The 14,170-nt window shown below is 34.5% G+C and overlaps 1 protein-coding gene across 1 annotated transcript; it reads right to left on the bottom strand.

Annotated features, from left to right (window-relative positions):
* Positions 1-5,955: 5,955 nt before the first annotated feature.
* Positions 5,956-13,497, bottom strand: LOC131039475 (protein EDS1-like). Its single transcript, XM_057972249.1, has 2 exons — positions 12,865-13,497; positions 5,956-7,183 (listed from the first exon to the last, which is right to left on the bottom strand). The coding sequence occupies exons 1-2, from the start codon at positions 13,045-13,047 to the stop codon at positions 6,551-6,553; spliced, it is 816 nt and encodes a 271-aa protein (XP_057828232.1). The 5' UTR covers positions 13,048-13,497; the 3' UTR covers positions 5,956-6,550.
* Positions 13,498-14,170: the final 673 nt, after the last annotated feature.

Consider the following 14,170-nt stretch of genomic DNA (forward strand, 5'->3'; position numbering starts at 1 on the left):
ATAATAACAAAGGCCTCTTTTTCTTGAGAAGAAGAAGACTCGGGCTACTAGAAGGTATAGCTTCTGAAGTGGAAAAAGACACACATTTACATGTTAAAGCTGCTGTCAGAATGCACCAAGTAGCTGAAGCCACTAAGAAGGCTGAACGGAAACCTAACCTATCTAGAGGCAAACCAGATGAGATATTTGAGAGTCAAGGTGAAAGAGTGACAGAGAAAAATGATCCCATTGATGTGGATGCATTAGATACTGAGGATGTCACCCCTGACAAGGAAAAGGCTGAAAAATAAAAACAGGAAAAAGAGAAAGCAAAGGAAGAGAAGAGGAAAGAGGAAGAGAAAAGGAAAGAGGAAGAGAAGAAGAGAAAAGAAGAAGAGAAAGAGGAAGGAAGAAGAAAGGAGGAAGGAGGAAGAGAAGAAAAAGGAGGAAGAAGACAAGAAGAAGGAATAAATGGAGAAGAAACGAGAAGAAGAGAAAAAGAAGAAAGAAGAGGAAAAGAAAAGAGAAGAAGAGGAAAAGGAAGCAGAGAAGAGGAAACAAATAGAGATCAAGACAAAAGAAGGAGGGAAAACTCCTAAGGCAACTGATGATCAAACCAAACATGTTGATACCACCAGTCCTATTGATCTTCAATCAGCAGATGAGTCTAAGCTGCTTTGAGGAATCAAACTTGCACAAGAGAGACTGGAGGAACTGCAAAGGAAGAAAGAACAGGATGTCATACAAATTGTTGTTGATACCCTTACTAGTCTGATTCCTGGTACCAACCTCCCCAGTACCGATTCCTCTCTTTCAAAGCTCAAACTTCTTTGTACCATTATGGAGGACTAGGTACAATGCTTGGAAGATGTTGTTGAAGCAAATGCAAAGAAAAACCATGAAAAGGCACTCAATGTTGCCTTAGTCAAGCAACTGAATGAACTGAGGACTCAGTTACTGAAGAAACAGAAAGATATCAGTGTTGCTATGGGTGAAGGTAACTTACTGTTGATTAAAATCTGCCAACCCCATCTATTTTGTGATGATGTGCTTAAACAGAAAACTCAACTCCAATCGGAGTTATAGGCATATATCAACAATTTCAAGATGCCATATGATTCTTTCACTACCTATGGTCAAACCGTTCATCATTATCAGCATCAGACTACCAAGATGGACTTAGAGATCAAGAACCAGATGCAAGATTTGCAGGAACTTCAACTACTCCTATTGCCAAGATTGTAGATTCTTTAGAAATGTCTTCTCAACCTGGAAGCTATCACAATAACTCAAGAGATGAGTACCATTGATGCAAAGGAATAAATGGCATTCCAGATGAAGACTAAAAGTGAGGTTTCTACCTCATTACTTGAGTCATGGACATTGGCCATGAAAACTTTTATGCAGGACTTTAAATCTGTTTTTGATAAATTTCATTCCCTATTGTCATGAACATTTACTCTATTTTTGTATAAGGAAAAAGGGGTTACTTTGCATTACTTTGTCATTGTTGGCAAGGGGGAGTAGTGTACATTAAAATTTTGGTGAATGTTACCATTTCATGCACTTACTTGTAATTTTTGCAAAGGTAGGAATGTATATGCTTAGGGGGAGTAATTTTGCTTATAACATCTTTTTTGTTATTGTAAAACACTTAGATGTCAAAATTTTCGTAAGTGTTGCCATCAATGCCAAAGGGGGAGATTGTTGGCATTTTGATATTGTTTTGATTGTTATTGATGGACACACGCTTTCTTGATGTATGAGTTATGCTCAACCGGTAATTGTTCCAACCGGTCTTGTATATCATTGAATGAATAGTCTTTAGACTATCGGTGTTTTGCAGAGAATGGTTTACCGGTCACAGATTGTATGAAGACCGCAAGTGGTGCGAGGATCCAAAGTGGTGCGAGGATCTCAAGCGGTACGAAGGAGCCAAGCGGTAGTTAACTCTTGATCAGAACACTACAATTTTTTATTCTTCATTTTTGTCAACCGGTAATCGGTATATTGTATTAACTAGTATATATTTGTGATGAGTCATCAACTGGTATTACTTTGTGATGAGTTACCAACCGGTATTACTATAATGTGTGATGAGTTATCATCCACCGACACTTTGGTGGTGTTTTTGTGCCATGTTATGAAACGTGTCTAGATGCACTGAACCTAGGAGCTTGTAGTCTAATCCTATTGGACCAACATGAAATCAAATTCCTTTATAAGAACATCATCTCTAGGGTTTGCAGAGGATATGAGGGTTTTTGCATGTATGAGATTAAGAACAAAAAAAATTATGTGCGGTCATTGAAGAGATAGAGTGTGGAGATATTGAATATTGAAGTAATGTTGAAATGCATTAACAAGGTGTTGTCAAGGATCTAATTAAGCAGACTATGCTATTAGCTAGATCATTCACTTGTTGATTACTCACATCTTCGACAAGTCTGAAGCCCTTAACTAGGTAGGCTCAGCGAAGCCTTTGTAAATCCTCTAATAAGGTGGTTCACAACTATGGATCTTAAAATCCTCTAAACAGGTAGTCTTTAATAGGACTTATCTCCTAACAAAGATCTAGATTCCTAGCAGGATCTGTTCTAGTGAAGAACATTGTATAACCTTAACCGGTCTGGTTACTATTATGTAGATAGTTACTTGTGAGTTTCTGCTCACACATGGTTTTTCCAATTTGGGTTTCCACGTCAAATATCTTGAGTTATGGCGATTGTGCTCTTGTGGGTGAATGCTTTGTTCGCTATTTGGTTTGCATTTATCTTAACCGGTTTATTAGTGAATCTGCTGTACCGGTTATCTGCTAAACTATTTAGGAATTTTTTTATAGAGATTTTTGGCATACTAATTCACCCCCCCTATTAGTATTCATTAGTATGTTTGCCTAAGGAACTTGGGAGAATAGGAATTCGGAGTCTGGAGAATCAGAATTTAGCCTTAGGTGCTAAGTTGGTTTGGAAATTATATGACAAGCCTAGCTCCTTATGGGCACAGATCATGTTTGCCAAATATTTAAATAATGGACCGAGAGAGTACATTTTTAAAGTCTCAAATTTTCCTTCGGGTTCTGCTATTTGGAATTTCCTTTGTAAATGTAGATCAGTTATTTTGCCTCATCTCTCATGGATTGTTCATAATGGTAGAAAGGTCAGATTCTGGGATAAAGTGTGGAATGGACACACACCTCTGGTCAATATTAGGGATTGGTCTCCTCTGATCACTATTCTTTCCTCCCTTTGGGGTGTTTTTGTAGTAGATTATTTTGAAATTGTGACTAGTGGACCCCTTAAGCTAGCTAGATGGAAGTCGATTGATTTCTTAGATGTTGATCAAAGTATGAAATTAGATTTTGAGAAGATTTTGGGGGATAGAATTGTATTTCTTTCTAATTCTGAGGATGAACTTATTTGGACAAAGAATATTTCTGGTAAGTACACTGTTAAAGATGGTTACAACTCTCTTATGGTTGCTAAAGATTTATCATCATGGCCTTATAAGTTGCTTTGGCATTCGGTTTGTCTTCCTAAAGCTGGAGCCTTTGCTTGGTTGGCAGTTCAGTATAGAGTCCTTACAGGTATGAGACTGGATAGGCTTGGTATTACTGTTGTTTTCCCTTGTGTCCTTTGTAACAAAAATTTGGAATCTTCTTCACACCTATTCCTACATTGTGATTATGCTTATGAATGTTGGCAGTGGTTGTTTGAGAAGTTAAATATATCCTTTGTTATTGGTAAGGATCTCATTTCCCATTTTAGATCTTTGCCCTTTATGTTTGCCTCATCTTTTTAAGCATGCATTTGGATCATATCTCCATCTATTGTGATTTGGAATGTTTGGCTAGAGCAAAACAATAGGATATTAAAAAAACAAGTTCTCCTGCATCTGAGGTTCCATTAAAAATTGAGTCTTCAATCTCTGAGGTTTCTTTGTCATTTATTTATAATAATTTGGAAAATCTTACTTCTTTTTTGCACTGGGATAGTAGAGTTACTAGAGTTTGGAAGATGCTGTCGGTTTTACCCTCTCATGGTTCAATTTTAAAAAAGAATGATGCAATAGGTAAGAGATGCTCTACTAGATGGAAACCTCCTCCACAGGGGCACTTTAAACTCAATTTTGATGGGGCCTCTCGTGGTAACCCTGGGCCGGCTGGGGTAGGCATGGTAATTTATGATCACAATGCAAATTTTATTCGAGCTAAGTGTCATGCTATTGGTTTTAAAACTAATAATTATGCGAAATTTCATGCTTTGTCTTTTGGATTGGATATGGAAATCTCTTTGGGAATTAAGGACTTAATAGTTGAGGGTGATTCTATGGTGATTATTCAATGTGTTATGAAAAAGAAATCGAAGTGTTGTAATTTGCAGTATATACTTGATCTCATTTTACAAAAAAATAGAATTGTTTGAATCTTTCTTGTTATCCCATTGTTACAGAGAAGTTAATAAGATTGCGGATTATTTGGCAAATTTAGCCATTAATAGCAATGCTAATCAGCGAGAGGTGGGTTTTGAGGAAATTCTTTCTAGGGTATGGGAAGGTTTGGAGCAATAGTTATGTGATTTTCTTGAGTAATGTTGATGTAAAACTTTATGATGATAATTATTCCCGCTTTCCCCTTTCATTTCAAGTATTCATGTTCGTTGTTTGGAGGAGAGTTCGAGCTCATGGTATTTGATACAATAGTGTTTTTCCAAAGGTTTTTTGTACTTTCTTTTTTGGCAGGAAGGTTTTTGGCTCATGGGATTTGGCACAGGACTTTGGAAAATTTTGTCTTCTTCCATTGATAGTAGCTGTGGAGTCTACATTTGAAAATTATCCAATGGGACATATGGGCTCTATGTAAAACTGATATTATATGTGTTGTGACCGCATTTTGTATGTGGTTTTGAGCGGGGTGTATAAAGTGATCTGTTAGATACTATAGGTTTATTTTATGAGCTATGACCAGAGGTTTTCTTCTCGGTGTTCTTTCCTCTGATATGCTCTTTGAATCGTGTGTAAAAAATAAAAAATATTAATAAAAAGATTTAGTGAAATAATCCACTTTTATTGAAAAAAAAAAAATTTAATATCAAACAATTACAAACAAAAAGATTTTTTTTATCATTAATTTATAGAAGCACAATAATTTAAAACTGAATCACTGACAAGCATACAATCAATTATAACTGTCTTCTAAAAACTGATAAATTAACAACAATTTATTGAGACTATAAGAATTTAAATTCGGTTCCTATAAATAAAAAGTTAAATCTTCATTTCTTGGGACAATAAGATGTAACTCCATTTTGTCCTCCTTTTTAATCCTGCGCTTACGGTAGTAATAGAGTTGGACCAAAGCTAAGAACCTCGAGCATCCATAAGTTATAACATGGTTCAAGATGGGATTGTAGGAGAATGAGCTACACCAACAATAAATGATTCAACACTCAAAACAACAAATAAAATAACAAAATCACTTACAGAAAGCAAGCCAAACATCTTACGATTACCAATTAAAACTACGTACAGCAAGTAAACCAAATAATGCTATGCTTTTGAATAATTCTACATTCTGATCCATAAGGAAAAAAAATATTACAATATACAATATAAGAAATATGACAGCAACAAAATCACAGAAAATGGAACTGCAAAGAACTCTTTGATTTATAAATAAACAAACAATACATAATTGCCATATAACTCAAACAACTTTCTATAATTTTGTTAAACGCTTCAACTACTAAGTGGACAATGAACTGAAAAATAACATACACATCTTCAACTTATTTTGACACATATTCAATACTAGATGACTCATCCATCCTGAACTTAATTCAATTATATGCTACAATATATTAGATAACTTCACCAGATATAATACATTAAACTTTACAACGCAAAGATCCTACACTTTCATTTTTATCAACCATAGAAATAACATAGAGCGAATTTACATTATTATTCGAATAACCAGAGAAAACATTACTGTGCTGCATTACAAAATAGAGAAACTACACAAACAAAGTTTAACAACGTTCAAGTCTTAACAGCAATTGCTCCACTTCAACCACAGTATCAGTTAATTTCTTCAGAGGAGCAATGAGAGATCTGATAATAGTGGCACTAATTTCTGCCTCCAAAGATATAGGAGATAGTGGAGGCTTGTTGGTCTTGTGGGCTCAGCTTCCTCCACCATTTCACAAAACTGGATTCTCCCATCACCACCTCCTCCACACACAACTCTTGTCTCTCCAACAGTTGCTTCACATAGTTCTGTAATTCGGTGCACCTCTTCGTCTTTACTTCTAGATTTTCCCTTGGATTACTCATTATCCATGAAACTTCTTCAACCTGAGCCCAGAATAAGGAATCCTTTGTTATACCTTGGAGACTATTAATAGGAGCAATTCAAGATCTGATAATAGGAGCACTAGTTTCAGCCTTGAAAAATAGAGGCTATGGGGGAGATTTGTTGGTCTTGTGAGCTAAGCTTCTTCCACCATTTCACAAAACTGGATTCTCCCATCACCACCTCCTCCACACACAACTCGTCTCTCCAACAGTTGCTTCACATAGTTTCGGTACACCTCTTCGTCTTTACTTCTAGATTTTCCCTTGGATTACTCATTATCCATGAAACTTCTTCAACATTAGCCCAGAATAAGGAGTCCTTTGTTATACCTTGGAGACTATTAATCACATCTCGCTTCTTTTCATCGGATTTTATGTCTGCCAACCACTTTTCAAGGGCTTTATAACGACGAGACCTTGCATTTCTAATATAATGTCTCGAATCCTCATGCTTGCCCAGCCTGTAATAACTAGCATCCAGAGGCTCGACCAGAAGCCTGTATTCTGTTCCTTCTTTTATCAAATCTTCAATGAATTGAAAGTCGTCAGGCACCTGGTGGGTCTCCACCATATCTTCTAGCTTGTCATAAAAGGCGGCAAGGTTAAGCCTGTTAAGGTTGGCCTGAAAATCTTCCTTCTCCTTTTTTTCCCTGAAAGCGTCATAGTATCCAATGATGTTCTTGCTCAAACGTTTCTTTCTATAATCTCTCACTTGTACCATATGTCCTGCGTCCTTGCCACGCCCTTCTGCTAACAACTTTGCCAGTTCATCCTTTAATTTGTTGCGGTTGTCTTCGAGCTTATGTTCTGCCTCTCCTGCAGCTCTCAGTGCAAGTCTAGCTCTTGTGCTCTGCCAACAAAATTAAGAAACATTAAAGGGTAATTTTATATATATACATTTAGTTGTTAAAATATATAATCTTAATTGATAAATACACATAAACGTACTTTATTTCACAAAATCAAGCTAAATTAAAGTTAAAAATGATCTTAGAAAAGCAAACCTTCGTACATTTCAAGTCTACCTTCAGCTCAAATATGTGTCCGCTCAATCACTCTTTTCAATTAACTAATTAGACAATGACATCACTATTGTTAAAGCAAGGGAAATATTCTCCTCCTCATGATTTTATTGAAAATAGAAGGACCAATCATGACTGAATCCAATATTCTGAGATGTTTTTAATTTCTCAGTAACAAAATGGTCAACTCATCAAATTTGAATCTAAAATATAAAAAATATTTAGATGGCAAAAAAGAAAGTATTTAGATTTCACATTTAATTTTAAAAACTTAAAATTATAAAATAATTGTTGCAGGCGATGATAGGCAACGCTATAAGCTCCTATGAGGTAGCTAAGCCAAGAACTATTGAAACCATGATAGAAGACAGCGAACGATATTCAGATTCTTATCCATTGTCCTGAAATAAGTAGCAGCAATTAACCTGCCAACTAGTGTTTCCATGTGGAATTCATTGAACTGCAATTGTAATTGAGCTAATTCACTTGCCTACATATAATCTATGCATTCCAAAATTTGTCAATTTAGGGCTATTCATGAATGATATAAAATTTCACATTCAATATTATTCACGTCCAATTTTGCTGACAGGACTATATTGTTCTAATTTGTACAAGCCATGATAGACTGGTAATGTTCTAGCACGTCCTTAAGGGAAATCTATCACTCTATGGATTGAGTCGTGCCTGAAATCTAAGACTATGTATAGGGATCATTGTGGAAGCTGTGTAATGTAAAGTTGGTTGAATTATGAGCTGTGAGATTTAAACGCCAAAGCTCAATTGTTTATCGTAGGTCATTTATTCAACCTTATGAGAATTGTAATATATTTAGACATCATGGGATTTTTCTTTGATGAAGAGACTCTGAATTATTTACTTTAGGCTGTGTGGATTGCTCTTCTCTAAACGAATATCGCTGATACACACAACGAGATCCTTGACCTTGTGATTGAATTACCTAATAATATTTACTATGGTTGTCATGAAAAAGAAGAGCCTCAACCATTAATCTCAGTATCGATCCAACGACCTGCACAGTGAAAAAACCTTAGCTTACGATCTCAATTTGGGTGATGTCACGAGTGGTTGGCCCCTATCTTATGCAAACGTGTGCTTAATGGAGATCTCGTAATGAGTTGGAAAATGCAAGGGCAAATCAATGTTAATCCAAAGATGATTTCAGTTGCTCGACGTAACCCACACTATAACTCTTTTCATTCTACGGAATCATTGAATCCAAGGTGGTATGCGCTGGTCAAACACTCAGAGAAAAAATGGATTGGTTATGGCATGGAAGAAATGCCAAAAGCCTTGCATTTTGTGTGAAACATCTAGATCTAATGAAGATAAAACAAGAATAAGATTAACACGAATTTGAACAAAGTCGAGCATTGAATAATGGAAAGAAGATGTGCACATATAGGTCAAAGACCAACCATCAAAGGAGGGAAGAACTGGAGTGGTGGCAAAACTGCCCAAGAAATAAGGGAGATGTGTCAAATGATATTATTTGATGCCACTCACAACCTCTTAACAACATGGACACCTCATAAGAAGATGTGTAAGTTACCTAGCTAGGCTTAAAAGCCTATGTGGATGCTTAGGTGGAATATGAAGTACACTATCACACTCAACCAACATGACTTTGATGGAGCTTCCAAACACAACTTAGGCCCTTCAAGGGTTGGAGTAGTGATAAGATAACATATATAAAGCGAGCAATTGGTGCTTTTTCTACCAATGCTAGAGTTTGAACCAACCAATTTGCAAATGAGACAACTAATTTTTAAGGGATCATCTTCGAGAAGAATTTGGGTATCCAGACTTGGAAGTTTAAGTTGGTTCTTTAAATATCTTTGATTGCCTTTTGAAGGTGTGTACTTATTGCTACTATTAGTCAACTTGTTGTTGATTCCTAATTACTTTGGACTCAATTTTTAATGTCAAAATCATGCATGTGTTTCACGAGAGAAAATCTACGACTGCTTTCTTTGCAAATTGGGAGGTCTCCCATGAGAGAAACTCAAGGATGGGTGGGGGCAATAACCTTCCTATTGAAGTTGACAAAATACTAAACGATGAATTATCTGAATTTGGATGTTGTTACATTTAATTCCACCTTCCTTCACTCTAGAATCATAAACATTAAGATGTGTAATGAAGAAGATTCATAACCTTTTGAAAATCTTCAAATCGTATATTGGTGGAAGCTTTCTAGAGATAAGCTTATTTTGAACAATTTTATGATGTGGACCCTAGTTATCAAGATGAAGCAATAAATTCAAAGTTACAAGTTGGATTAAGGCCTAGAATTCATGGGTGGAGATTGTAATAGTGGAGTCCATCTCCAATGAATTAATTAATAAAAATGTCAAGTTCTAGAAGATTTCTATGGAATTTGTGAAGAATAGGAGCTCCAAGGTGGTGAAGACGAGGAGGATTGAGATTTAAGTTTCAAAGAAGGCTTTTTACTCAAATTAATAGGTTGTTTCTTTACTAGAGAAGGCGTAACAAGGATGAAGTGTTTACTTCTCCTTGAGAGATGGGGACCAATTGAAGAGGCTTTAGACTAGATATGCTAACACTTAAATGGCTTGTAGTGGGACAAACTAGTGCTCCAAATAATGAGTTATGTCACCCTTGAGGGGCCTTTCCAAACCATATACAACTTTCATTCGACATTGCTGAAAGTTCCATTTCCACCATTCTTCTACTATGAAATTTTGTATATTATTATTGTCTTCTCTTGAAAATGCAATCTTGAAGAGGTAATCCCACAATAATGTGTTCTACTTTTAAACCCAACTAGGATGCTCAAAAACAACAATTTTCAATGTGTCAATTATAGGAAGCACGCGATCAATAAATTAAGAATGATGTAAACCATTTTTTATGTAGATTCAAGCTATAATTTTTATTATTTATTATCTCAAACACAAATATTAAACTATATCATGCAGTATTTCCTAAGAATATTCTTGTATATGTAAACAATGTAGCTTCTAATTGACAAATTTATTATGTAAGGGTGCATAGTAAAAGATTTAAATTCTTTAAAAACTATATTTCATTGTTTTCAATTTCAAGTCTACATTAGTGAGTCCAATTCTAAGTTAAAAATCAACATGGCAAGTTTGAATCTAGTTTGAGTCTTGTAAATATGTATTATACTAAAAGGTATATATAGGTCAAAACCATCTTTTTAAAATAAGCTTGTATCTCTTATATGACATACAAACAACACCATCATTTCACCCATTAAAGATTAAATAAATTTGTATACAATCCTTGCATAAAGAGCATGACCAATTCTTATTTGTGGCCTCATAAAGCTAAAGGTAAAGATTATATATAAATTAAAATTTATAAATTTTTACCCAACCTATTAACTCTTAGACGCAATCCCCATCCCTTTCCAATATCTTATCCCAAGTGGCTAAGAAAAAAAACTAATATAATACTCTCTCTACCCTAAATAATTAACAATGTATCTATTTATTTTTTTCAAATACTAAATATATTGAACTATGAATTCAAATGATATGATATTGTCCCTATAGTGATGCTCCCAAGGATTAGATGCTTCTCTAATTGCGTGATATGCTTGTATGATTTATATTACATTTACTAATCATATATTGTTTTTCCCTTTTCTATTAATTCTTTGTATCCTATGAATATGACAAATTGTCAAGAGAGAGGGAGGTAACACATCCTATCACTAACCTTCCTATATTTAGATATGCATATTTTATCAAGTGCTTGTAGAGGGTTATCTTATGGGTGATACATGCACAAAAGACGATAATACATGATCCTCTCCTCAACAAGACTAATAATTTATATGCAGCTTATAGCAATATCTTTTGAGTATTTGAATGTTTACATGTATGTTTATGATATAGTTTGAAAACTCAAACTTGGACTCGACTTGGCAACCCAATATTTTGACTCGGACTCAAGACTCGACATTGATTCGACAGAAAACAAAAATCTCATAATTACACACACAAAAAGAAATCAATGCATTTAGAGAACATAAAAGTCTAATTTGACTATCAATTTGTCATAATTCAAACATTATGTATATATCATATAGTCTCGACATTATTTTTAGTCACTATGTATGTCATGTTTAGGTACTAGAAGAGTCCAAGCTCAAGCCTCAAGAGTTCGAGACTAAGACTTGGGAATTTTGGAGCAAGACTTGGTTGAGTACTCTCCAAGATTCGGCTAGACCCAACTCGAGAGTCTATTTGACTTGGCTTGGCTAGCTCAAAGACTATCAAGTTTGGCAAGTTTTGTCAAGTACTCAATGAGCCTTCAAAATATGCTATTTTGTTTGAAATATGATCATTTTAGGTTTCATATATACCATAAGGTGGAGACTAAATGTAATAGTAAAAATTGCATACCTATATCATTTATCATTTAGTTGTAGCACGTTTTACTACATAAACATATTGATAAATCAATTAAAATTTGTTAAAAATTAGATTTCTTACTCTCTATTTATCTTTATCAATATCTTAACTTATATTTACCTATGTAATATCATTATCCTTATTTAAAATTATATTCAATGATATATCTATTTTTAATTCTTTAAATTAAAATATTTAAATTTAAAAACTTCTTATTAAATCGACAAAACATAAGAAATTTTTATTAAACTAACTTAAATTTTTTTTAAATTCCAAAAAAAAATTAAATAATGTAATTGCTATAGAATGATTATTAAGATTCGTACTTGAACTTCAAGCTAATATAAATAGAAGTCAACTCTTGCAGGTTACGTTAGATAAATTTCATAGGTTGGATCTAATGACAAATTCCATACCTATCGATATGTAATCTGTAGCGTTCAGCTGAGTGAATTATAATTTAAATTCTATTTTTCTGTTGACCCAAGCAAGTGAATATTAGTACTACTATTTAGTAGTTTATTACATAATCTAAAGAGTATGGTGTCTTAATTAAATTTAATTAATTTAATTAATCTTTATCTAAGTTTTTATATTGTAATATAATTCAATACTTATTACATAAATAAATAAATATTAAACTAAAGATTATAATATGTAAAAAATATCAATAATTTTTTTTTAATTCATATAGTAGTTTATTACATAATCTAAAGAGTATGGTGTCTTATGTAAATTTAATTAACCTTTATCTAAATATTTTATATTGTAATATAATTCAATATTTATTAGATAAATAAATAAATCGATAAAAAAAATTTAATAAAAATTATTCATAAAAACACACAATTAATTTTTATATAATTAATAATAGAACAGATGTACGAATCGATCTAAAAGTTTAGGCAGGCACCAAAAAATAATAGGAACACAATTCCATTATTTTTATATAAACATGCTCTTCAAAATTGATTTTAATCAATCTAAAATTTATTTAATAACTCTATATATAAGTATAATAAATATATAATTTTTTTGTTTGGATAATAAAAAAATAAGACGAGCGACGTTCAGATGCTTACCTGAATGCCGATTCCAAGAGCATTCAGTTGGATTTCCATGGCAGAAGATTGTGCTGCACCTTGTGATAATGGAAGATTCTGAAGCCCTTCCAAATTGACGACGTTTGTGTGGGAATTGAAGACTGGAAGCCTGACCTTGAGCACTAGCCAAGGAATAAAATAGGATGGGCAGCACAGCCTCATTGTTTTCAACAAAAAGACCTCCCTCCTTTGAGCAGAACAAATAGTACCCAAATGGCCTGTAAGGGCTTAACTTCACTGCAGGCTTCAGACTTGCTATCAGTTTGTTTCCAGGCTCCATATTGTTAACAGTGATCAAGTTAACCACTGCACAAGCATGATGCAGAACAGTAACTAAATACTTGTTAAAGTCCAAGTCTGCAGGCTCCATGAGAATGTCTGCATCATTATTATTCATCTGCTCAACAGACCTCTGCCAGTAAGGCAGCAGGGCTTCCACAAAGCTTGACACAGATATACAAGGAGCCAGCAGAGTTCTGGCAAAAACATCAGTCTTTGAAACAACATTATAGAAATGATTGGCCCACCCCTGCCTACGAACTGCTCTGGCAAGAATTTCATCTCCAATTAGGGGAAAGCCAAATGCGATGATGTAAACAGGGGCGACCTTTCCCAATTTCTCCAAAATAGCAAGTGTGGCCAAAGTAGCAACCCCACCTCCATTCTTTCTCCAAAATAGCAAGTGTGGCCAAAGTAGCAACCCCACCTCCAATGGAATGGCCTGTAAACACAACAGTTTTTCCTGATCTAAGTACCTCTTCAACCTGCAAGAACAAATAGTAGTTTCATTAATTCCAATTACAAAACCACACGGAATCTAACACTGATTATAAATCATAAAATGAAAAGTAATGTTTGGCCAAATAGATACATAAAAGGCTCCTTGACTACAGAGCACTTCAAAAAAGCCCGGTCCTGAAGGAGGGCTACGCAATGGCTAAAGGGGGAGTCTTGGATTTTCAGATTTAAGAGCTCTCAGGGGCGAAGGACACTCAACCAACCTGAAAGTGTTAGATTTATAGATCTGGAAGTGAAAGGGCTCTCTGTTTATGTAGTTCCAAAATTCCTCATTTTTTCTTCCTGGGTTTGGCTCAATAGATAGATATACATCATTACAGAATCTGAATCAAAATGGGTTTGGCTTTGGCTGCGTCTGGTTATAGTCTACCATCTCTGACTCTCGAGAGAACCACCCAAATCCACGTTGATCCTCTGTTTCTCTTTATAGATCTGGAAGTGAAAGGGCTTTCTGTTTATGTAACGATAAAAGCCTCTGTTTCTGTTC

Source organism: Cryptomeria japonica, chromosome 9 (assembly GCF_030272615.1).
Source record: "Cryptomeria japonica chromosome 9, Sugi_1.0, whole genome shotgun sequence".
Lineage (NCBI taxonomy): Eukaryota > Viridiplantae > Streptophyta > Pinopsida > Cupressales > Cupressaceae > Cryptomeria > Cryptomeria japonica.

What these genes read in the sequence shown, in the direction of transcription:
- LOC131039475 (XM_057972249.1), bottom strand. Translation starts at nt 13,047, where the DNA reads ATGAGGCTGTGCTGCCCATCCTATTTTATTCCTTGGCTAGTGCTCAAG. An exon ending in CTCTTGGAATCGGCATTCAG is followed by an intron (nt 7,184 to 12,864) that starts GTAAGCATCTGA and finishes TTTTGTTGGCAG; the next exon opens with AGCACAAGAGCTAGACTTGC.